The sequence below is a fragment of the Doryrhamphus excisus genome, linkage group LG6, assembly GCF_037039965.1.
Source record: "Doryrhamphus excisus strain RoL-2023G ecotype Guam linkage group LG6, RoL_Dexc_Guam_v1.1, whole genome shotgun sequence".
Classification (NCBI taxonomy): domain Eukaryota; kingdom Metazoa; phylum Chordata; class Actinopteri; order Syngnathiformes; family Syngnathidae; genus Doryrhamphus; species Doryrhamphus excisus.
Window position 1 is genome coordinate 3,480,405 of NC_136362.1, and position 24,338 is coordinate 3,504,742.

A 24,338-nucleotide genomic window follows, 5' to 3' on the forward strand; every position below is an offset into this window, starting at 1 on the left:
AAATAATTAGAAAAAAAATAAAATCACTTTTTTTTTTAATATTACAAGGTCATTCTTGGAGAATTGCAACTTTTTCTTGTTAGAATATGATTTTTCTTCTCTTTATATTATGACAGCAATTTTCTGCCTATTTTTGATGTTTTTTTCAAATTTTATACCTCTAATTATTTATGGCTTTTTTCCGAAAATAATTTGAGTTGATTTTTGTGACATTCAAACTTTTTCTGCAACCTAATTTTACAAAAATTGCAAGTTTATTTTGGTTGAAAAATAATTAGAAAAAAATAAAATTAGTGTTTTTCTTTAAAATATTACAAGTTTATTTTTGTAGAATTGTAGAACTTTTTCTTGTTAGAATAGGACTTTTCTTCTCTTAATATTATGACAGCAATTTTTGATGTTTTTCTCAAATTTTATACCTCTCTATTTATTTATGGCTTTTTATTTTTGTAAGATTCAAACTTTTTCCGCAACCTAATTTTCCAAAAAAATTGCAACTTTGATACTAAAATGACATGATTGGTCCTCATAATATTATTCATGTTATTCTCATGAAAAGAGTTGAAATTTTTCATTATATGCAGATTTAGTTTTAGAATAATTTTCTTGAAATGAAACATAAATGGCCCCGATGCTGCACTTTGGACACCCCTGCTTTAGATTGATAATGTGAGCAAAAATAAGGCTTCATTTACAGCAATAGAAAATATTGGACAAATGTTAACGACCTGGTAAATATTATTGTTGTAAAACATGACAAATACGAACGAGCGCCTTTCAAACCCGAGGCTCGACCCAATTCCCGAGTATTGGCCCGTCGTCGTTCTCCCAGTTAAAGAGCGACAACGTTTAAAGGCTCGGAAATACATGAAATATGTACGTAGGTAGCAAGGCTAACTGGGAGCCATTATGCTTTTAGTAAGCTTTCACAAATGATTCCCGTGATATCACATTTCATTTTCAACCACCCCCGACCCCTCGCCCCCCCCCCCGACCCCACAATAGGCCAATGCAAAGTATTGGAAGAACATGACAAGAGATTTTACTTTGGAGTGCTTATGTTCTTGTGATTTTCAGACACCAAGTCAACACCACAGACTGACTAAACCAGCAAGTCAGGATTTCATTAAACGAGGGAATTTGCAGCAGCTTGCAAAATAAGGGGCCTTAAGAGGAAAAAAAAAAATAATGTGCAAGAAGAAAGTATTATATTCCCCGACCGAGTGACTACGATTCAAACCCACTTTGGCATAAACGTTGTTGCTAACGTCTATATAGATAGACCCCCCCTAAAAAGTCACAAGGCTCTAAAATGGGAATATTTTATTCATTCCTTAGTTAGCGGGTTTTGGGACAAGATCATTTTATTTTTAGGACAAGATATCGACTTGAGCTTGACTTTGGAAAACTAAAAAATGGATGTCTCAAAAAAAAAAATTTTAAAATGGGGTCTCAAACACGCGGCCCGCGGGCCAAATGTGGTACGCATGACACTACTTTGAGGCCCCCGCCTTGATATGAAAGTTTAATGTTTGATATGGATGCTGTATGGTATCATGTACCCAGAAAAAATTATTACGTTTGATTCATGTTCATGTTAAAGGTTAAATAACTGTTAATAGTTATCCTCCCTATCCGTGTGGAAGTGGTACGTTTTTGGCTTTTTAAGTTTAAAGGAAATAACTTGAAGGCTACCGTTTAGGTCGCTAGCGCTCTAGTTTGCGAGTTAGCATGTGTCTCAAGATGCTGCAGTTGCGCAATATGTTGTAAATAAAAAAGTATAAATGTGACTATAGTCGTGTTTTGTCATGTCTACAGGGCTCTAATAATGCTTTGTTCATTTTAATATGAAAATTAATTAATTTGTCTACCCACCAACTATATGTGGTTTCTTAAGTTTTTATTATTTGCCGTTTTATTATTATTATTATTATATTTATTTATTACTGATTGATTGATTTTCTTTATTCTTGATTTGTTTATTTTTCATCTTATTTTGTGTAGAAAAATAAAAAGTAAGATATTTGAGAACAGTGGAATGTTTTATCAAAGCTTTTCTTGTAGAAAATTGCAACCAAAGCAAAGTTTTTTAAATTTATTAAAAAAAATTTAATAAATGCGTTTTTTTTTTTTTTTTAGAAAACCTGAAAAGTAGGATTCCCTATTTATTTATTATATATTCTCATATTTAGAGCACAGGAAACCTGTTTACCGCCTCCCTAAATACAATTTTTGACATTAGAGCCCTGTAGACATGAAATAGCACCCCTATAATCACATTTACACTGGTATTTCCCAATATAGTAGACATAATAAGAGTAAATAAGTCATTTAAGACATAAATAAGACTCATGGGTGTTGCTGTAAATGTTATTCATGACGGGACATCGGTTTTTCGGGGTTGAGGTTTGGCTTTTTTAAAAAATATTTGGGGTTATTGTTCCTGTTGAGTCCGTTCAAAGACTTGCAAATTGACTTTAGAATTTAATTTTTTAGCAAATTACAAGTTCTTGGTATTGGTTGCACGGCGGTCGAGTGGTTAGCGCGCTGACCAAAATTGTCCATAGGTATGAATGTGAATTTTTTTTTTTTTTTTTTTACCCCGCCTCTCGCACGAAGACAGCTGGGATAGGCTCCAGCACCCCCCCGTGAGTATAAGCGGTAGAAAACGAATGAATGAATGTTCCTGTAATAAAAGCCTCTTGTTGCAGCTATCGAGTCTGGTGCTCGCGTGTCTTACTGTAACATTACAGTAACATTACTGACACCTAGTGACCAGTGTAGAATACTACATATCATTTCACAGCATCTCAATGCGTCTTATATTTGGAATGGACTTCATTTAGTTTGAAAATTAATTAATCAATTAATTAATGCAAAAAAAAAAAAAATACTTTGCTTCGACTTTGACTAATAAACGACAAAAAAACATGAGTTATTCATGAATATATTTAAAAAAAAATCATGAAGCTGTGGAATTCCGATAGCAAAGCGGGAAGGGACACGTTCAATACAATCACGTTTTTTTTGGTTTTCGGAACGCTACACGACTTGGAACAAATGTCTTCCCGAGCATCGATGTATAGTCCGCTTCTCAGAGGAACCGTCATCATCTCATCCAGACGGACTCACAGAAAAGACTTGTTGATGTTTACAAATCAGAACCAGACCTTTTTTTTTTTTTTGCGTCCGTATTTTTTGTCCTTCGCGCTGCCCCTCAAGGTCAAGAGAAATAATACTTATTTAGTATGAAGAGCGACGACCTCACCCTTGCTTGGCGTCCTCTCAGCTTTTCGCCCTGGAGGCTTTCTTCCTGCTTCTCCGACAAAGAGCTGAAAAAAAAAAAAAAAAAAGAAAATAAAAGCAAAGAGTTTTCAAACAGTTCTTCAAAATGACCACATGGTTGGATTTAAGATGGCGAGAAGCGAAAAGAACAACATTGGACTCGTACGCGTGCATGACGTCAAGATGTGCTCATTTGGGGGCCCTTTTCCAGATGGATTTCCATTTCATTTAAAATGATTGGAAATAGCGGTCGTCACTCATCACACAGCGACTTAACACTCAAAATGTACACCTGAGAAATATACAAACAGGTACCAATACAAGTTTAATATGAAAAAAAAAATACCTCAAGGTTTTTTTCCATAATGCATTGCATCCGAGCACCGCATTCATTGGAGAGCTGCATTGACATCAGCCTCCCTATGAGCTCCTCTGATGGACAGCGCCATGCATCCATTTTAGATGCTATTTGTCCTCCAATGAAGTTCTTTGCTCATACCAAATGTATTATGGAAAAAAGGTATATCTTTGGGGTGTTAAGTTGCTGCGTGATGAGTTTAGAGTTCTTTGTAATATGAAAAGAACAAAGTGAGAGGAGTTTGTTGGGAGTTAAATTAAATTAAATTAAATATTTTGTTGACAATAATATTGTTTGTATTGTTTTTTTAAATAAAAACATTTTTTCATTGTTTTTCTTAAAAAAAGACCTCCAACCGTCTGGTGTCCAATGCCAGCGACCCCCCCCCCACACATTGTTAATTGCACTGACGCATCATCACTCACACAAACCACTGACCGACAATGCCCCCCCCCACCCACAAACCCCCGCTGTCCTGCCCTTTAGTGGGGTCAAGGGGGACATCTGGACCAGCCCCTGCTGTCAAACATCTCCAATTTTTCCGACATCTTTTTGCAATTGAAAAAAAAAAATTAAAAAAAGTCCTAATTATGACCTAAAGAAAAAAAAAAATTGTGACCTTGTCTGTCAACATTGGGCCGATTAAAAACAAACTTTGGACACCCCTTGGCTTGGGTCCCAGGTTTAGAGCAGCCGCTCTTGAACCAGGTACAGAATCCTGCAGTATGCTTTCGTCATCGAATGTGTGTCATGCCGGTCCAAATGAAAAAGTGACGAATGGAATTTGACCTTCAGAGGTCACCTTCCTTTACAATCACCTTCAGGTGCAGCCCGGTTAGCAAAGACTTTGAGTTGTTTTTTTTTTTTTTTATTGTTTTACAGGTGCTGCGAGTGAGATAAATAGGGGAACATTTTCCAAGCCCGAGACTCTTCCATGAAATCGTTCCACATGGGAACAAATTTTAAACCCATTTTCTTGATAAATTGAGACCAAATGCATATTTCCATTGAATGCAGTTGAAAGGGACTGCAATTGGACACTTTATTCTAAGCGTTGCGGATAGTTAGCCATGAAACCACAACAGCTGCGTACAAGTGCAAAAAAAACAAAAAACTTAAATTTATCATTAGTTCCAGCTTTAAAGCGCTTGTGACACCAAAAAAAACAAAACAATAACAAAATGAAAGTACTTAGTTAATAAAACAATGTTGTCATTTTCCTGTCATATCAATAAACAAACAACTAAATTAGAAATGAAATAATGACACGTCCCGACCAGAACACAATCAGGGAACCAGATTCAACAGGCAAAGCCAAAAAAGTGACTTTTGTTTTTTGTTTTTTTTTTACCGCAGTAATAACATTCACTAATATTGAGTTGTGATGACTACAATATATCACTAACACTGACAGCGCCGCACACAATGCTAAATATTGAACATTACCAGTGAGCGGCAATCGCTGCTTATCTAGCCCTGGCATGAAATCCCATACTATTATTCCAAAAAAAATAGTGGATTTGCTAACTGAAACTGACAGATTTACTGCAAAATAAGCTAGTAAAATGACCCGTGTTTAGCTAGCAATTTACTGCATGTCGGAAACAAGTGATAAGAAACTGATATATTCCATTCCATACCATTCAGGAATTGAATATCAGCTAGCACAGGGGTCTCAAACAGGCGGCCCGCGGGCCAAATGTGGCCCGCAGGACACTACTTTGAGGCCCCCCGCCTTGATATGAAAGTTTAATGTTTGATACGGATGCTGTATGGTATCATGTACCCAGAAAAAAATTATTACGTTTGATTAATGTTCATATTAAAGGTTAAATAACTGTTAATAGTTATCCTCACTATCCGTGTGGAAGTGGTAAGTTTTTAGCTATTTATTTAAGTTGAAAGGAAATAACTCGGCTACCGTTTTGGTCGCTAGCTCTCTAGTTTGCGAGTTAGCATGTGTCTCATGACAATATGTTGCGCAATATGTTGTAAATAAAAAAAGTATAAATGTGAATATAGTCGTGTTTTGTCATGTCTACAGGGCTCTAATAATAATAATGCGTTTTTTTTTTGTTTTTTTTTTTAAAACCTGATGCGGCCCAGTCTCACCCAGACCCGAGCTCCAGTGGCCCCCAAGTAAATTGAGTTTGAGACCCCTGAGCTAGCAGATTGCTGTTTAGCTAGCAATAGCCCATATTTTTCAGTTCCATAGTAACTACTCTAAATGTGCTAAATCGTGCTCGGTAACAAGCAAAAAAGTAAGACACTTACTGTTGCAGGCGATAAGTGATAGCACATTAGCCGCCTAGCATGCTACAACCAAGCTAGTAACTAATCAATACTGGATTAGGCAAGCACTAGACTGGCAACTATAGACAAGTGTCACGGGCACTTCCTGATGGAACCAACATTGTGAACCCGATCGCTACTTCCAATTCCGGCTCTATGGTCATCATCACAGTTGTTGTTGTCTCCATAGCTGAAACGTCTACTTACATTCCGTTGTTTCTGTGGCTTCAAAGCAGTCGCTGAAGAGGCAGTGCATGGTGTGACAGAAATTGTCCAGAAGAGATTTTGGAGACTCAAACCTCCAGCTAGTCTCTGGCACTCTGTCCGGCTCTTCTGTTAAGCGGTCCCAAATGTCCTGGATTGCATCTGGAAGCTCCTGCTGGAACACCTGCACACAAGCGCACACAAAATATTATAAATAAGTTCTAATACTTCAGAGCTGCTACTTAATTGTTTAACTACTGTGCCGCTTGTCAAGCTATTGGAAATAGCGGTCGTCACTCATCACACAGCAACTTAACACTCAAAATGTACATTTGAGAAATATACAAACACGTACCAAGACAAGTTTAATATGAAAAAATACCTCAAGGTTTTTCCATAATGCATTGCATCCGAGCACCGCATTCATTGGAGAGTTGCATTGACGTCAGCCTCCCTCTGAGCTCCTCTGGTGGACAGCGCCATCCATCCATTTTAGATGCTATTTGTCCTCCAATGAAGTTCTTTGCTCATACCAAATGTATTATGGAAAAAAGGTATATCTTTGGGGTGTTAAGTTGCTGCGTGATGAGTTTAGAGTTCTTTGTAATATGAAAAGAACAAAGTGAGAGGAGTTTGTTGGGAGTTAAATTAAATAATAATATTTCATTTAAAATCAGCCTGAATTAACTGGCCCAGTACCACATATTCCCCAAAGTACTCCACACCGAAGTCCATAAAACACCTGTAGACTGGTTGGGTAAACTCCCATGCCCCCCTCAAGGATGTAGATCTGGTCCACAGTTCCATGACCAGTGCTTTATTTTGTTGACAATAATATTGTTTGTAGTGTTTTTTTTTTCTTTCATTGTAACTCATATTAGTATTAGTTGTGTATTTATTTGTTAGGGGTGTTAAGTTGCTGCGTGATGAGTTTAGAGTTCTTTGTAATATGAAAAGAACAAAGTGAGAGGAGTTTGTTGGGAGCGGACTTCAGTCCGGAGGGAAAATGATGTTTTTTCCCGATGTGGGAATATTTCGGCTTCAACGTAAATGAGCAAGGTCAGTCCAGTATGTGGTGTCAAGAAACAGGCAACACAACAAACCTCCGCACCGAAAACTTATTGTTTATAGAATCATTTGCGGGACAATAAACATTTCAAAATGCGTTTAAATTGTTTTGTGAATCAGTTAAATAAATTTTTTTTTTAAAGTCTGTCCAGTCATAATCCAAAGCAACAAACATTGTTACTCACAATTACTCCAGACATGTGTGAAAAGTGAGCAAACATATCTGGGAAAAAGATTAGATCAAGATGTTGACTGAGGCCAACAAACGTAACGCACATGTCGGCCACATGTGCCGCAGCAAAAGGCCCGACTGTTAGAAACCACATTCTTCAAATTTTATTTCAAAATGACTACGACATGATTTGTAGTGACGCCTCTTCTTGATTACTTTTTTTTTTTTAATATTTCAGATCATCACACAAAGTTAAATGAGTCAATGATGCATGTTACTCAGTTGCTCCAGTCAGTAAATAAAGCATGTTTTTATTAATTATACCAGTATCAGCTGATATTGGCATCGGAATCGAAATGATGGACAATATCGGCATATCAGATATCGCTAATGAAGCCGATACTAACTCACTGACTGCAAAAACGGCGATGAATCCAGCATAGGCAAACGTACAGGCAGCTTACACCGGCACAGAGTTTGTGTGGAAGTGGTTCTGTCGCCATCGCCAAAGATAGCCGGACCATGTCGGTGAGTTGTTTGTCGATACATTTTGTACATGCAAACATCTCTAGATTTTGTTTTGTGTTCTAAGTCTGTGAATAAATATCGTTATGTTGTCATCAAAATCATATTTTTCCTGTTATTTTTTCGTTGTTTTATAAAAGTAAACAACTGTTCAGATGTTTGACGTGTCACTAAAAATAAAAATATGGACGTCAGTCAACATTCTGATTGAATTTGCTTCTTGTTTTCTCTGTTTTTTTTTTTTGGCTGAAACCAACCTATGTTCTACTGCCTATTTATAAAGACCCCAAAAGGATAAAAACAAACTTTTTTTCCGATGAAAGAAAATAATGTAATATTTATTTGCATAATTTCAATGTCGATGTAGTCCTTAAACTAAATGTTCTGTAGGTCTTGAAAAAAAATGCGCAAAAACTGGAGCTTTCTTCGATGAAAATGGCTGGCAGCCATTGAGTTATTATTATATTATGTCATTTTTTATTGTAAAATGTAATTGTGGACCAAATATACCTTTATAGTCCATGACTCGGTGAGTTGTTTTTGGAAGTCTTACTGAAAGACTCGGTGTGTCCGACTGGTCCGGCTAACCATCTATGCTACCATTCTGCAAACTGGCCTCCATTGAATTTGAATCATAATCCAATCCTAAAAAGGTCCCATTTAATTAGTCTTAATGACTGTCCTCTAGTCTTCTGATCTTGTGGTCAATCCCCCCCCCCTATTCGTTGCAAATATCGATGAATAGGATCACTGTGACACCCCCCCTTTCGCCTGCCAACCGAGCATTCCGCAGCAAATTGAATTACATGTTCAATTACTTCATTCAAAGAGCCACTTAATACAGATGTGCTGCAGAAGTGACCTCTAACTTACCTCCGCGGGATGCAAGTGAACAAAGACTCCCTCGGCGTCTCTCAACCGCCATTCCAACTCGGCCGTGTAGGGACGGGAAGGATGTCTCTCTGGCAAGACTCGGCGAATCTGTGGCGGAGTATTAATATAATCATGAAAATGTCATAAATTCTAATTTATACCGAGATTGCGCCAATAATAATAATAATACAGTTGTCCATTGTCGCTTTGCGGTTTGAAAATATATTCAGAAGTAATGCAGTTTCATGATTGAATTCAGCGTATTTGTCAGAAATTAGCATGTTTTATGCCTAAATTTAGCATTTTGAATCATTCAAATGGATGAATATTTATAGCGACACACACCAGTACAAGTCTTATTTATGTCTTACTTGGCTGATTTACTCTTATTTTGCCTACTAATACAAGTAAAAAGGAAACTGTAGGGGTGTTATTTCATGTCAAGAGGTTTCTAATAAGGTTAAAAACATATGTAGATGGTTCTAAACAGGTTTTCTGTGTTCTAATATCAAAAATATTCAATTTAGTCCGCAGAAATTCATTCGTCAAGTGCGATAAACGAGGGATTACTGTATAATACAATAATACAACTCATACAGTACAAATACTACAAGTGTAATAATTACAGTGGACCCTCTAAGAATTGCAATTAAGCATGTTTGAGCACACTAATTTGTGGATTTTCGTTCCTTGGATGGAGTTGAGGTAAGGTCATACACAAATCATGCAACGGTGCCTTTATGGCCCACGCTGTCCCACGGCGCTCATAGATGCCTAAGGTATGACTGCGTTGTAGTTCCTGTCAAAAACATCTGTATTCTATCATTTTTAGGATACTGGCAGATGAAAACAAGGACACGGCTTTTGACATTAGTTCTTTTCATTCCGAAATCCCCCGAAGCCCCCCAAAAAACGTCTCCAGCTGCACTCGAGGAAATCTGCGTGGACATTATCACTATATGAGAACATCATGTGTGTGCAGTCTTGCGCTGGGAAGGATCCACAGACAAAGGCAATGTGGCTCCTGAAGGTATTAGCTCAATTTTGCTAGCTAAAGATGCCTTCATGCCCCAGCGAACAAACGAAAACACGAGAAACACCATGAAAGCGGTTCAAGCAAGGGCAGTGGCGAAAGCTGATTGGTCCAGGATTCCAGCCTCGAGTGTATAAAAGGCCGGGCAGGGAAAGGAAATGTACTTTTTTGCAGTTGCGCTGTAATAAGACACGCTTACTTGTAGGCATACAGGTCCTGCAGATAAGCCCGGATGTCTGTATTAGGTATTGTTGTCAGGAATAGACAATCTGGTTCTGATTCTATAATTTGGTTCTTTAAGGAAGGGTGCTTTTTTGCAGCTGTGCTGTAATAAGACCCGCTTACTTGTAGGCATACAGGTCCTGCAGATAAGCCCGGATGTCTGTATTAGGTATTGTTGTCAGGAATAAACAATCTGGTTCTCATTATATAATTTGGTTCTTTAAGGAAGGGTGCTTTTTACAGCTGTGCTGTAATAAGACCCGCTTACTTGTAGGCATACAGGTCCTGCAGATAAGCCCGGACGTCTGTATTAGGTATTGTTGTCAGGAATAAACAATCTGGTTCTCATTCTATAATTTGGTTCTTTAAAGAAGAGTGCTTTTTTGCAGTTGCGCTGTAATAAGACCCGCTTACTTGTAGGCATACAGGTCCTGCAGATAAGCCCGGACGTCTGTATTAGGTATTGTTGTCAGGAATAAACAATCTGGTTCTCATTCTATAATTTGGTTCTTTAAGGAAGGGTGCTTTTTTTGCAGTTGCGCTGTAATAAGACCCGCTTACTTGTAGGCATACAGGGCCTGCAGATAAGCCCGGACGTCTGTATTAGGTATTGTTGTCAGGAATAAACAATCTGGTTCTCATTCTATAATTTGGTTCTTTAAAGAAGAGTGCTTTTTTGCAGTTGCGCTGTAATAAGACCCGCTTACTTGTAGGCATACAGGGCCTGCAGATAAGCCCGGATGTCTGTATTAGGTATTGTTGTCAGGAATAAACAATCTGGTTCTCATTCTATAATTTGGTTCTTTAAGGAAGGGTGCTTTTTACAGCTGTGCTGTAATAAGACCCGCTTACTTGTAGGTATACAGGGCCTGCAGATAAGCCCGGATGTCTGTATTAGGTATTGTTGTCAGGAATAGACAATCTGGTTCTGATTCTATAATTTGGTTCTTTAAGGAAGGGTGCTTTTTTGCAGCTGTGCTGTAATAAGACCCGCTTACTTGTAGGCATACAGGTCCTGCAGATAAGCCCGGATGTCTGTATTAGGTATTGTTGTCAGGAATAGACAATCTGGTTCTGATTCTATAATTTGGTTCTTTAAGGAAGGGTGCTTTTTGCAGTTGCACTGTAATAAGACCCGCTTACTTGTAGGCATACAGGGCCTGCAGATAAGCCTGGACGTCTGTATTAGTTATTGTTGTCAGGAATAGACAATCTGGTTCTGATTCTATAATTTGGTTCTTTAAGGAAGGGTGCTTTTTGCAGCTGTGCTGTAATAAGACCCGCTTACTTGTAGGCATACAGGGCCTGCAGATAAGCCCGGATGTCTGTATTAGGTATTGTTGTCAGGAATAAACAATCTGGTTCTGATTCTATAATTTGGTTCTTTAAGGAAGGGTGATTTTTGCAGCTGCGCTGTAATAAGACATGCTTACTTGTAGGCATACAGGTCCTGCAGATAAGCCCGGACGTCTGTATTAGGTATTGTTGTCAGGAATAAACAATCTGCTTCTCATTCTATAATTTGGTTCTTTAAGACTCCGTTATCCTCTATTTGAAACCTACTTAGAGTCCTCAGGGGGAGGATCCAGTCCACATCCATCCAGTTGTAACACAAGCATGTTACAAATCAACTCTTTATTATTTTATTGTTTTTCTTGAAACTGGAGTTTCAAGAAACACAACACGTCTTTCCAGGAATGTCGATGAAGGCTTACCTTTTTTAACACGCCTTGGTTAACAAGGAACCACATCCTCTGGAGGACCAGTTCATCTAACTCCTCCGTCTGTAACCTCTACGAGGGGGGAAGAAGAGGAAAGCAATGTATACTGCAATCAGTATAACCAAGTACAAAAACAGTACGTTTATTAGCCCGTTTACCATTTTGCTGATGTTTGATAGTTTAAAAACTTCCTCGTGGTGAATCCTGATGGTGTAGTTGACAGGGAAGTTGTGCTTCTGCGACGGATAAAGGAAAAAAGGTCATGATTAGACTTCCTACAAAGCACAAAACATCAGGAAACTAGGACATATGTCGAGTCAAAGTGGAGTTTAAATACAAAAAATGATGCTTTAAAAAAGGGCGATGAAACCGAAGCAGCTCTTGTTTATCAGTGCTTGGGAATCTACCGGAACGCCGGACGCCAAACTTCCACGTCTTTGAGGCAAGACTCCACACTCAGTAGTCATCTGTTTAAGTCACGGGTCTCAAACACGCGGCCCCGCCACGACATATCCAACATGAAATTGTGAAAACAATGTTCTCCTCCCATTCTGTGTGGAAGCGGTAATGTTTTGGAATTCTTAAATTCAGAAGAAATAAATTTGAGGCCAAATGGTTAGCTCGCTAGCTAGCTAGCAACAATGAACAATGAACAACAGGAGCGTAAAGGTGACTACAGACGTGTTATTTCTTCTCTAATAATGTTAAAACTCGTATTTAGAAAGTAATAAACAAGCTAACAACAACAATATTACATTTCTTAACATTGAATCATTGCGGAAATTCATTCATTATGGCCCAAGTCTGGAACCAATTAAGTAAATAAGTCATTGTGGTTAGCATGTTGGCAACACAGGCAGGAAATCAGGAAGATCTGGGTGAGCATCTCCGCTTGGGCATCTCTGTGTGGAGTTTGCACATTCCAAAAACATGCTAGGTTAATTAGCCACTCCAAATTGTCCATAGGTATGAATGTGAGTGTGAATGGTTGTTTGTCTATATGTGCCCTGTGATTGGCTGGCCACCAGTCCAGGGTGTACCCCGCCTCTCGCCCAAAGACAGCTGGGATAAGATAAAAATAAAATAAAATAAAATAAAATAAAATAAAATAAAATAAAATAAAATAAAATAAAATAAAATAAAATAAAATAAAATAAAATAAAATAAAATAAAATAAAATAAAATAAAATGACAAACTTTTCCAGTGCTTTGGTTCGGATTTTCTACAATAAAAGCTCTGATAAAACATTCCACTGTTCTCAAATATCGTAATTATTATTTTTCTGCACAAAATAAGATGAAAAATAAACAAATCAAGAATAAAGAAAATCAATCAATCAGTAATAAATAAATATAATAATAATAATAAAACAGCAAATAATAAAAACTCAAGAAACCACATATAGTTGGTGGGTAGACAAATTATTTTTTTCAGATTAAAATGAGGTCTGTGAGGTCTGTGCGCTAATCACTCGACCGCCGTGCAGCCCTTTGCATTCCGTGTTGTTCCTATTAGGCTATCAGGGGTATGCTGGAGCCTATCCCTGGACTGGATGCCAGCCAATCAGAGCCAATCACATATTGACAAACAACCATTCATACTGCAATATAAAGTCGCCGATTCATACGAATGAAAAACATTTAAAAATACGCCATTATTCTCTCACCATGTAGCGTCGCCTGTGGCTGAGACTGTCATTGATGGTCCTCAAAGGGGTGCACATGCTTGGAGGGGTCGGGGCCATCAGAACAGGCATGAGAAGAAACAGGCCTAAAGGGGATGAAACGGAAGACAAATCATCAGTAAACAACCAGGCTTCTATGAAACAGAACTGCTATGGTTGCTTGTATGGAGCGAAGGCTGCATTCTGACCCGCCACATGTGGCTGATTATGTGGAATTCATTACAGGCGTTAATGTGGATCAGCTTGGATTAATGTGGGGTTTTTCATCAAGCCGTGCCAACAACACCCATTAATAATTCATTCACGTTAAAAACCAAATGGAGAAGAATTAACCTTTTGCTCATCTTGCCTGCCTGGGAAGCACAAACGGCTACCGGTACTAGCAAATGCCACCAGCCAAATGTGGCCCGCAGGACACTACTTTGAGGCCCCCGCCTTGATATAAAAGTTTAAGTTTGATACGGATGCTGTATGGTATCATGTACCCAGAAAAAATTATTACGTTTTAATTAATGTTCATGTTAAAGGTTAAATAACTGTTAATAGTTATCCTCCCTATCCATGTGGAAGTGGTAAGTTTTTGGCTATTTAAGTTTAAAGGAAATAACTCGGAGGCTACCGTTTAGGTCGCTAGCGCTCTAGTTTGCGAGTTAGCATGTGTCTCAAGATGCTGCAGTTGCGCAATATGTTGTAAATAAAAAAAGTATAAATGTGACTATAGTCGTGTTTTGTCATGTCTACAGGGCTCTAATAATGCTTTGGTAATTTTAATCGGAAAATAATAATTTGTCTACCCACCAACTATATGTGGTTTTTTAAGTTTTTATTATTATTATTATATTTATTTATGACTGATTGATTGATTTTCTTTTTTCTAATTACTGAAAAAAACCTGCTCACAGAGATATGTGCTTCCAAATATACTGTCGGGGTAACCTGGCACGAGATTCCCATATGTGGTTCAGCCAGCTGCGGAAAATTTGCCCTTCAAATCCAAGTCACATCGCAAGTCTATCATTTCAAGTTGGATGTTGCCGGGCAGATCAGAGGGATTCACGGTGAATAAAACTCCTGCAACAGTCATGGGAAATTGGCATTGGCACTGTTTGAAGTCAATAAATAATAATAATATTAATAATATTAAATAAATAAAAATTTAATTAAAAAATAATAATAATTAAATGGGTAGACAAATAATAATTTGTCTACCCACCAACTATATGTGGTTTCTTAAGTATTTATTATTTGCCGTTTTATTATTATTATTATATTTATTTATTACTGATTGATTGATTTTCTTTCTTCTTATTTTGTATAGAAAAATAAAAATTAAGATATTTGAGAACAGTGGAATGTTTTATCAGAGCTTTTATTGTAGAAAATTGGAATAATTAATAGTTAATATTAATAGTTATCCTCACTATCCGTGTGGAAGTGGTAAGTTTTTGGCTATTTAAGTTGAAAGGAAATAACTCGGCTACCGTTTTGGTCGCTAGCTCTCTAGTTTGCGAGTTAGCATGTGTCTCATGACAATATGTTGCGCAATATGTTGTAAATAAAAAAAGTATAAATGTGAATATAGTCGTGTTTTGTCATGTCTACAGGGCTCTAATAATAATAATGCGTTTTTTTTTTTTTTTTTTTTTTTTTGAAAACCTGATGCGGCCCAGTCTCACCCAGACCCAAGCTCCAGTGGCCCTCAAGTAAATTGAGTTTGACACCCCTGCACCAAGATGAACACCACCAAAACAGTCGCACATATCACTCAATACAAAACATAACACGGCTTTAAAAACAACAACTTGCCAAAAACTGTATTAGTAGTCGGTAGTAGTAGTAATTCCCATTTCAGCCTAAGTCAATTAGCATAGTCTTCAGGCCCTGTTTTGATCCTGAACATCCAGCACGTATTGGTTAGATCATAATAATGCCTACTTTCTTCTCCTCGTATCACTTCAAATCAAAGAAGGCAGGGTTCAGTCTTAGGCTCATCAGATTATAGAATCATGTGTTGTACAGTGTGGAAGTCCTTGGGGTATTATCTCTATTCATGTGTCTTTCCTTGTCACCCACTGTGGGATGGTATTGTTTTCAGGGACACAAACCATCCATAACTCACCTTTTGTGTTCCACAATTCATTTATTAATAGTATTCTTAAATGAAAACCTGAATGAAAAGCAGGGTTACCCGCCTCTGCTGGGCCCCTCTGGCTGCATCCGCTGCTTTCGGAACCGCAGATGCAGCCGGTATTCGTCGTCAGCTTGGCACCACAGCTGAAATCAGTGTGGAGAAAACGTCTTTCAAACAGGTTTACCCGCCTATGCTGGACCCCTCTGGCTGCATCCGCTGCCTCCTGAACAGCAGATGCTTGCATTTGTATTTTACTTCATTTGGTTTGTTCATTTAGCCACTTTCATGCTTGACAACGCTTACTTAGGTCAAGAATAAGTACAATTTGCTTACATATGCATATTTTTCTAAGAATAACAAGCAGTGTTTAATAACAAAACAGCTATTATTTATTGATTAGTTTGTGAAAAAAAACACAATAATGTGAACGGATAGCATTAGCTTCTTCTGATCAATTTGGCTATAAAGCATACTTATCAGCCTGTCATTATGTAACAGCTGTGCATTTCTTTGTTCCAATAAATGACGGCGTTGGGTGCCCTTAAAGAACCGTAAATCACAACAAGTCATTGTTGTACATATAATTAACATGTCTGTGAAGCCTCCTAGTCGTCCAGGTCATGCAAAGATCAAGTCACAGGCAGGGCAACTGGACTAAAATGCCGTAAGTCCGTCACACGTTTCATTTAATACACGCATATTTCACCTCTCAGACATAAACGTTCTTCTTTAACATGAATTTCTTCCGTCATTTCAGTAAGAACGAGATCTGCACTCACAGGAAGTCAAAATTCAAGCAATGCTACACAAAAGTGGACCACAATTTTTTTGTTTGTTGTCCTGGCATATTTTACATTTTTTCATTGTACTTTTCTTAAAAGTCATGTCAAATTCTCATCTTGTTTCGTTATTATAGACCAGGGGTCTCAAACACGCGGGCCCGTGGGCCAAATGTGGCCTGCAGGACACTACTTTGAGGCCCCCGCCTTGATATGAAAGTTTAATGTTTGACACGGATGCTGTATGGTATCATGTACCCAGAAAAAATTATTACGTTTGATTCATGTTCATGTTAAAGGTTAAATAACTGTTAATAGTTATCCTCGCTATAAGTGTGGAAGTGGTAAGTTTTTGGCTATTTAGGTTTAAAGGAAATAACTTGAAGGGTACCGTTTAGGTCGCTAGCTCTCTAGTTTGCGAGTTAGCATGTGTCTCAAGACGCTGCAGTATAAATGTGACTATAGTCGTGTTTTGTCATGTCTACAGGGCTCTAATAATGCTTTGTTCATTTTAATCTGAAAAAAATAATTTGTTTACCCACTAACTATATGTGGTTTCTTAAGTTTTTATTATTTGCTGTTTTATTATTATTATTATATTTATTTATTACTGATTGATTTTCTTTATTTGTTTATTTTTCATCTTATTTTGTGGAATGTTTTATCAGAGCTTTTATTGTAGAAAATCAGAACCAAAAATTCCCCAAAAAGCCCAAAAGTAGGAGGTACCTGGATTCAGTTTGGGAACCACTGCACTCGAGGCACCTGTTTATACACTTTTTTTTTTTTTTTTGAGGTTTTTCATATGTGCCTTGGCTCAATAACGGTCGGGAAATACCGCATTAGGCAGTCGTGCCTTTGTTGATTTTGGTCAGAAGGAAAATGTTTGTGTACTTTAGATACGGTCTGATAGTGAAGCTACATGCAAAAACATAAATACACTCAGCGCAGAAAATTCTGTTGTTTGGTTGAATCCATAACTTTGGTCATTTATGCGCTTGAGACACATTCTTAGATGTTTGGGTCGGGATGCAGCGATCTAATCTGCTGTGCAGTCAGGGTTCTTCTGAGAACATGCACACATCTAACCTCAAACACGATTACCTGCTGGGTGTTTGGAGATCGAGTATCTCTCCAGAATTGGCGTAACGAGTCCCTGGGCTTTGGTGGGTGTTTTGAAGAAAGTTTTTTCCCAAGACCCGTGACACTGTAGATATTCCTGCTGTGAAACATGATTATAATGTCAAATGCTTTTTGTGAGCTCAATATTTCATTCTGGCCTACAAACGTCCTTTTCTCTCGTGTTCATGTAAGTTTTATCTTTTCCACGTGTATACATTTCAAGAAAAGAGACGAATAAAATGAGGAATTATGGGCATTTGTGTAATATAATAATATGAAGCAGGATTGTGTTCACATCAAAACGGTATTCGACAGTACCCCCCCATGCATGTCCACAGTTATTTAAAAGAAATTGTCATATGTAGTGATAGCGTACATGTTTTTCAATTAAGTCCAGAAATATTACCTCGGTTTGCGTACATTTTCTGTGTTATTGTAGCTAATAGTTAATAGCAGTTAATAACGATTAATCATAATGACTCAAAATGAGACCGGAAATAATCCACAAAGTCATGGAAATCGCGGTAAGCAAAATGAAGGTCAAATGGTGGTCAAGAGAGGGCGGAGGGAATCGGATAATCGAGCCGAGGCGGTGAGTGTTTATTGTTTTCATTTGTCACAGAAGCCTTAGCACAGAGTTAGCAACATTACTCTAATTGAGTAAGCAAATAAGCTAGCAGTTAGCCAGCTATATAAGCTATATCTTTTGCTGCATGTCTAGTGTTTAATGCTGCTTTAGTCATACTTTGAGCACCCCTTCGATACGTCGAGCAACCGGACGTCCTCACGAGGATACAAAGGAGGAGAGGCTTCATAGCGGGAGTGTACAGTGAAAAAGACAGTATACAGGTTGCCGAGTAAAGACGCTATCAACCATGTTTAATATCTGTCATCACAAAATCAATCCGATGTCTGGTTAATAAGAATATTACAAAGTTTTACACCAATTTCTCTGGAGAAAAAACGTCCATTTTTATTTGGCTTGTTGAGTCCAGTGTCATCCCTTGGAGTCAAGAGTCAGCAAGCAAAGATTGATTCCGATTTCCCTGATTTCAAAGCCAAGTTCTTTGAAGGACTTCAAGAGGTTTGCCACCAGCTGCTTATAATTATCTGCTTTGTTACTTTCCAAGAAACACTGATCAAAAAGTAAATTTCTCAGACACTCAATGAACTCTTATACCCAGTTTTGTTCAACTGTTATTTTGTTCAACTTGGATTTTTTCCCACTATATATACAATATATAATTTCATTGATAATAATTCTTGTTTTGCTTCATTCAGACTAATTCGTTCCTCCGGTACGCAGTCAGATATCATATACATAGCCTTTCTACCACTTGAATTTCAACCAATAACTGGAAAAACTTTCAACTTTTGACCAGTAGTGTAGTTCACACACAAATCATGCAGAAAGTCTTCCAGGCAGGCGGTGTTGCCAATCAGTCGGCCAAACCGCATTTCTGAAAAGCTACCTGTTTTAAATGATGTGTGGTGTCAATGCGTCGGTTTCGGAGGTTCGCTCGGCCAAGACTTGACATGATATCTGTGGCACAGATGTCTATCGGTTTAGGGTCTTTTCACTGCAAGACTTTATCAAAAGCACATGGCCGTCCTTCAAAAGATATTTTATTCTGGCAATATAGGGGCAGAATGTAGGACATATTATTATATTGGTATATATCGTATATTGGTTCCAGACCCGAACATAAGTGGATTTTATTACTTATTACCTAAATCGGGGGTCTCAAACATGCGGCCCGCGGGCCAAATGTGGCCCGCATGACACTAGTTTGAGGCCCCCGCCTTGATATGAAAGTTTAAGTTTGATATGTATGCTGTATGGTATCATGTACCCAAAAAAAATATTACGTTTGATTAATGTTCATGTTAAAGGTTAAATAACTGTTAATAGTTATCCTCCCTATCCGTGTGGAAGTGGTAAGTTTTTGGCTATTTAAGTTTAAAGGAAATAACTTGGAGGCTACCGCTTAGGTCGCTAGCGCGCTAGTTTGCGAGTTAGCACATATAGCGTGTTTTGTCATGTCTACAGGGCTCTAATAATGCTTTGTTCATTTTAATCGGAAAAAAATCATTTCGAAATCGAAACCAAAGCAAAGTTTATTCATTTTTCTGTTTTTAATAAATGCGTTTTTTTGTTGTTTTCTTTTTTTTTTTTTGGAAAACCTGATGCGGCCCAGTCTCACCCAGACCCGAGCCCCAGAGTTTGAGACCCCTGCCCTTAAAGACATCAGAGAAGCACAAGACCATCCATCAATTTTCTCATAGTGTTACGGTCACAGGAAGCTGGAGCCAATCCCGGTTTACATCACATGAAAGGCGGACTCCACCCAGGAATGGTCGGCAGTCAATCACATGGTGCATAGAGCGAGAGAGAGAGAGAGAGAGAGAGAGAGAGAGACGGCCATTCAAACTCGTGTTGACTGTCACAGAGCCGGAACTTAACATTGTCGCTATCCTCAGTCCTGAAAATCAACATTTGCAGCCATGTGTATCACCGTTGAACAAAGAAGAGGGAATTGGACACACATATACGCATCTATACGGATCTCTGCAACGGTTGCAATTTTAATATGGATTTATGATTCATCGAGAAAAGCTGAACTTGGACAGACCCGTGAAACCTCTGACAGAGATGGTGAATTTTATTTGCACGCATGCCGTCGATCACACGCCGTTAAAATATTCAGACAAAATCATTCCCGTGTGTTATCATGAGACTTTGGAGTCCAGGGAAGCTGTTCCTGGAGGATAACCCAGAGAGGAACCCAAAAATTACTGTTTTTTTTTTTTTTGCTGCTTCATTTTTCATTTTTGTGATCACCGTGAAAATTACTTGTTTTTCCAGTATATAAAATCGTCAAAGTGAACGTTTGGTTTAAAACAGGGGTCTCAAACGGGCCAAATGTGGCCCGCAGGACACTACTTTGAGGCCCCCGCCTTGATATGAAAGTTTAAGTTTGATATGGATGCTGTATGGTATCATGTACCCAGGAAAAATTATTACTTTTATGTTCATGTTAAAGGTTAAATAACTGTTAATAGTTATCCTCCCTATCCGTGTGGAAGTGGTATTTTTTTGGCTATTTAACTTTAAAGGAAATAACTTGAAGGCTACCGTTTAGGTCGCTAGCGATCTAGTTTGCGAGTTAGCATGTGGCTAAAGACGCTGCAGTTGCGCAATATGTTGTAAATAAAAAGAGTATAAATGTGATTATAGTCGTGTTTTGTCATGTCTACAGGGCTCTAATAATGCTTTGTTCATTTTAATGTGAAAAAATAATTTGTCTACCCGCCAACTATATGTGGTTTCTTAAGTTTTTATTATTATTATTATTATATTTATTTATGACTGATTGATTTTCTAATTACTGAAAAAAACCTGCTCACAGAGATATGTGCTTCCAAATATACTGTCGGGGTAACCTGGCACGAGATTCCCATATGTGGTTCAGCCAGCTGCGGAAAATTTGCCCTTCAAATCCAAGTCACATCGCAAGTCTATCATTTCAAGTTGGATGTTGCCGGGCAGATCAGAGGGATTCACGGTGAATAAAACTCCTGTAACTGTCATGGGAAATTGGCATTGGCACTGTTTGAAGTCAATAAATAATAATAATAATATTAATAATATTAAATAAATAAAATTTAATGAAAAAATAATAATAATTAAATGGGTTGGTTGCAATTTAAATTATTAGTTACAGCCTTGAAAATTAAGGATAATAAATGTAAAATTATCTGCCATTTTTCAGCAATTTTTATTATTATTATTATTATTATTATTACACCGTTTTATGTCTTTATGTCTACATTTTTAGACCGATTCAAGCATCAAATCGTTCAGCTCATTCTGGAATAGTGTGCTAGTATCTATTCAGATTTTTTCAAAAAAAATTCCAAAAAATCCCAAATTTCCACAAATGTTTTCCCATCGAAAATGAATGTGCCATTTTCCAAACTTCCCAACCAATTCAAACCATTCCATGATGAAAACATTCCACACATGCTGGCTGCAAACTAACATTCCAAACATTCCAACCTTTCATGAGATTCCCATTTTTCCTTTGATCTAAATTGTAAATTCCTTTGATCTAATTAACCACGTCAACATTTTTCTAACAATTCAGGCGCATTTCAGACATTCAGGCTAGCGATGTTTTGCATTTAAAATAATCCAATGTTTCCCAAAATTCCCACTTTTCCACAAAACGGATTACCTCTTAAGTAATACTACTACGACTACTACATTTCTCAACAGATTCCAATCGTTCCGACATTAACTTGGACACGTTCTTGCTCCAGACTCTCCTCACACTGCAATCATCTTGTTCCAATTAAAATTCCAATTCAACAACCCGTGGGGGTGGAGCCAATTAAATTCAAATTCCAAAGCATAAAATGTAAAAAAAACAAAAAACAAAAAATGTAATAAAATTTTCAAATGTTAAAAAATAGACACAATTCATGAATAATTTATGGATATAAACAAAGTGTGTTAACTTTCTATTGAAACTGTCATGCAGGGGTGATGCTTGATAGTTGTGGGAATCGGACTCATAACCTCATGGCAGGCTGGATGTGGTAGAAAAACAGAAGAAAACCAGAACCTTGAAGTCCAGGAACAAATGCTATCCTGATTGTGTGCCATGGTGACAAGAAGTATGTCATGTAAAGGTCCTTCAGGGGAGTTACAGGAAAGTGTTTTTTTATGGGGTGGGGGGCGCGGGGGGGGGGGGGGGGGGGTCGTAAAGAGACCAAGAGGTTGTGTAAGCCAGGTGATTATCTTCTTCGTTCTTTCAATGGAGTGCCACAGCCAACACGGGGAGAAGGGAAATGAGCTTAATGGCCGCCATTTAACATCAGACCTGCTAACTTTGATATTTTTTTTTTATCGATGTTTTTCATTTTGATGTCAACATGTCAGATTTTTTTTTTGTCTTTTTTTTTTGTACTTTTGTTTCTGCAATGTGCTGCGACAGAATAAAAGGAAAGTGCTTTTCCGACATATCGTACAAGGAAGTTGGAAAAACAAGCGTATTGCTGCAAATGCAAAACCTTAAACTGTACACTACTGTACTAATTTTCCGAATTTTTTTTCTCCCAAAATGTACTTTTTTCCCCTCCACAGAAATAATTTACAGAAACACAATACTGGTAACATGTACAGCATGCATGTACTACTAGTAGAAAACCCCTGATTTGAAATACTAGAGAAACGTACTGTACAGACTGAACAGAACTGAATCCCGGAAAACCCGGGGGACACGGCTCACTATTTTGTTGCAACCGGCTATCGCGATCCCGGTCGGGAATGGTCACTCTCGCCCTGGACGTGATCTATCGTCGACATAGCCTGGCGTTCTGATCGTGGGTTGGGAACCCGTACGATAGGTTATATCACTAACTCAAACCGTACCCACGTTGCTTACGTGATGACGCCGTTCACTGGACTAACAATACTGGCCTTTACAAAGACCCTCCAAAACCAATCCTCAAATGATTCAGACGCATATCGAGTATTGCGCAATGTGTACTTGGTCCACAACGTGACAACTCATCATTATGTCACCTACCCTAGCAGTAACTACCAATACAACAAAAACATTTATTATGGATATGTCATTTTTTTTTATGAAAAACGCTCCAGGGCTTCTGGGGTTTTAATAAAATGGTCCTTTTGTTTGGAATACCAAACCGATGATTGCGGTCCCGCTAAGTGTTCCAAAAGACATTTGACTAATGTTTTCTACTGAGATCAGAATGTAACGACCAAGCAGTTCTTTCGGGTATGCAATGGTAGGCAGCATAAATGGTAAACAATGGTAAACAATGGTAAACAATGGTAAACAATGGTAAACAAAGCCATAGAGGAGATCCTTCCCCAACATCAACCTACCAACCACTAATATGATTAGAACTGATGAAGATGCATCTTACCCAAAAGGCCTCCCAGCAGGCGGACTGAGGCGGACCACTGGACCATACTCTTGGTTTTAATTCCTCAGCTCCAGAGTGCTTGAAAGTCGAAGCTCTAATTTATCGCATATATGGACGCTCGATGGACGGCGGCGGGGCTGCAACCCCGGTCTTCAGCGTAGCGTACGTTCAGCGCCAAAAACATGAATGGCGAGAAATCAAGTCATTGTAATTCTGGAACATTCTGGCAGCCGCAAATTCTTTTGGTCGTCTCGTCAACTTCCTTTGTTGTGAGCAATCTGAAAAAGGAGAGAGGAAAAAGGAATTAGCAACAAATCAAACGGGCATTGACGCAGATATCCTGTATGAATGTAGGATCCAGCTTCCAACTAAAAGTTATTTTAACTCGTTCAATGCCAGCCACTGTGGAGGATTTTGACTGATCTTTCAGGGCATATTGAATATTGTGTTCTTAGGGCGACATTCAAAATAGCAAAAGAAACATTAGACTCCCATCTTTCATCACACGGCCAAATGTGGCCCGCAGGACACTAGTTTGAGGCCCCCGCCTTGATATGAAAGTTTAATGTTAGTTTGATATGGATGCTGTATGGTATCATGTACCCAGATAAAATTATTACGTTTGATTCATGTTCATGTTAAAGGTTAAATAACTTAATAGTTATCCTCCCTATCTGTGTGGAAGTGGTAAGTTTTTGGCTATTTAAGTTTAAAGGAAATAACTCGAAGGGTACCGTTTAGGTCGCTAGCGCTCTAGTTTGCGAGTTAGCATGTGTCTCAAGACCCTGCAGTTGCGCAATATGTTGTAAATAAAAAGAGTATAAATGTGACTATAGTCGTGTTTTGTCATGTCTACAGGGCTCTAATAATGCTATGTTAATTTTAATATGAAAAAAATAATTTGTCTACC

General features: G+C 38.1%; 1 protein-coding gene across 1 annotated transcript; it reads right to left on the bottom strand.

Moving 5' to 3' along the window:
- Window positions 1-2,120: 2,120 nt before the first annotated feature.
- il34 (interleukin 34) lies at window positions 2,121-23,565 on the bottom strand. Its single transcript, XM_078791164.1, has 7 exons — window positions 23,429-23,565; window positions 13,421-13,524; window positions 11,912-11,989; window positions 11,748-11,825; window positions 8,778-8,885; window positions 6,143-6,323; window positions 2,121-3,332 (listed from the first exon to the last, which is right to left on the bottom strand). The coding sequence occupies exons 1-7, from the start codon at window positions 23,472-23,474 to the stop codon at window positions 3,286-3,288; spliced, it is 642 nt and encodes a 213-aa protein (XP_078647290.1). The 5' UTR covers window positions 23,475-23,565; the 3' UTR covers window positions 2,121-3,285.
- Window positions 23,566-24,338: the final 773 nt, after the last annotated feature.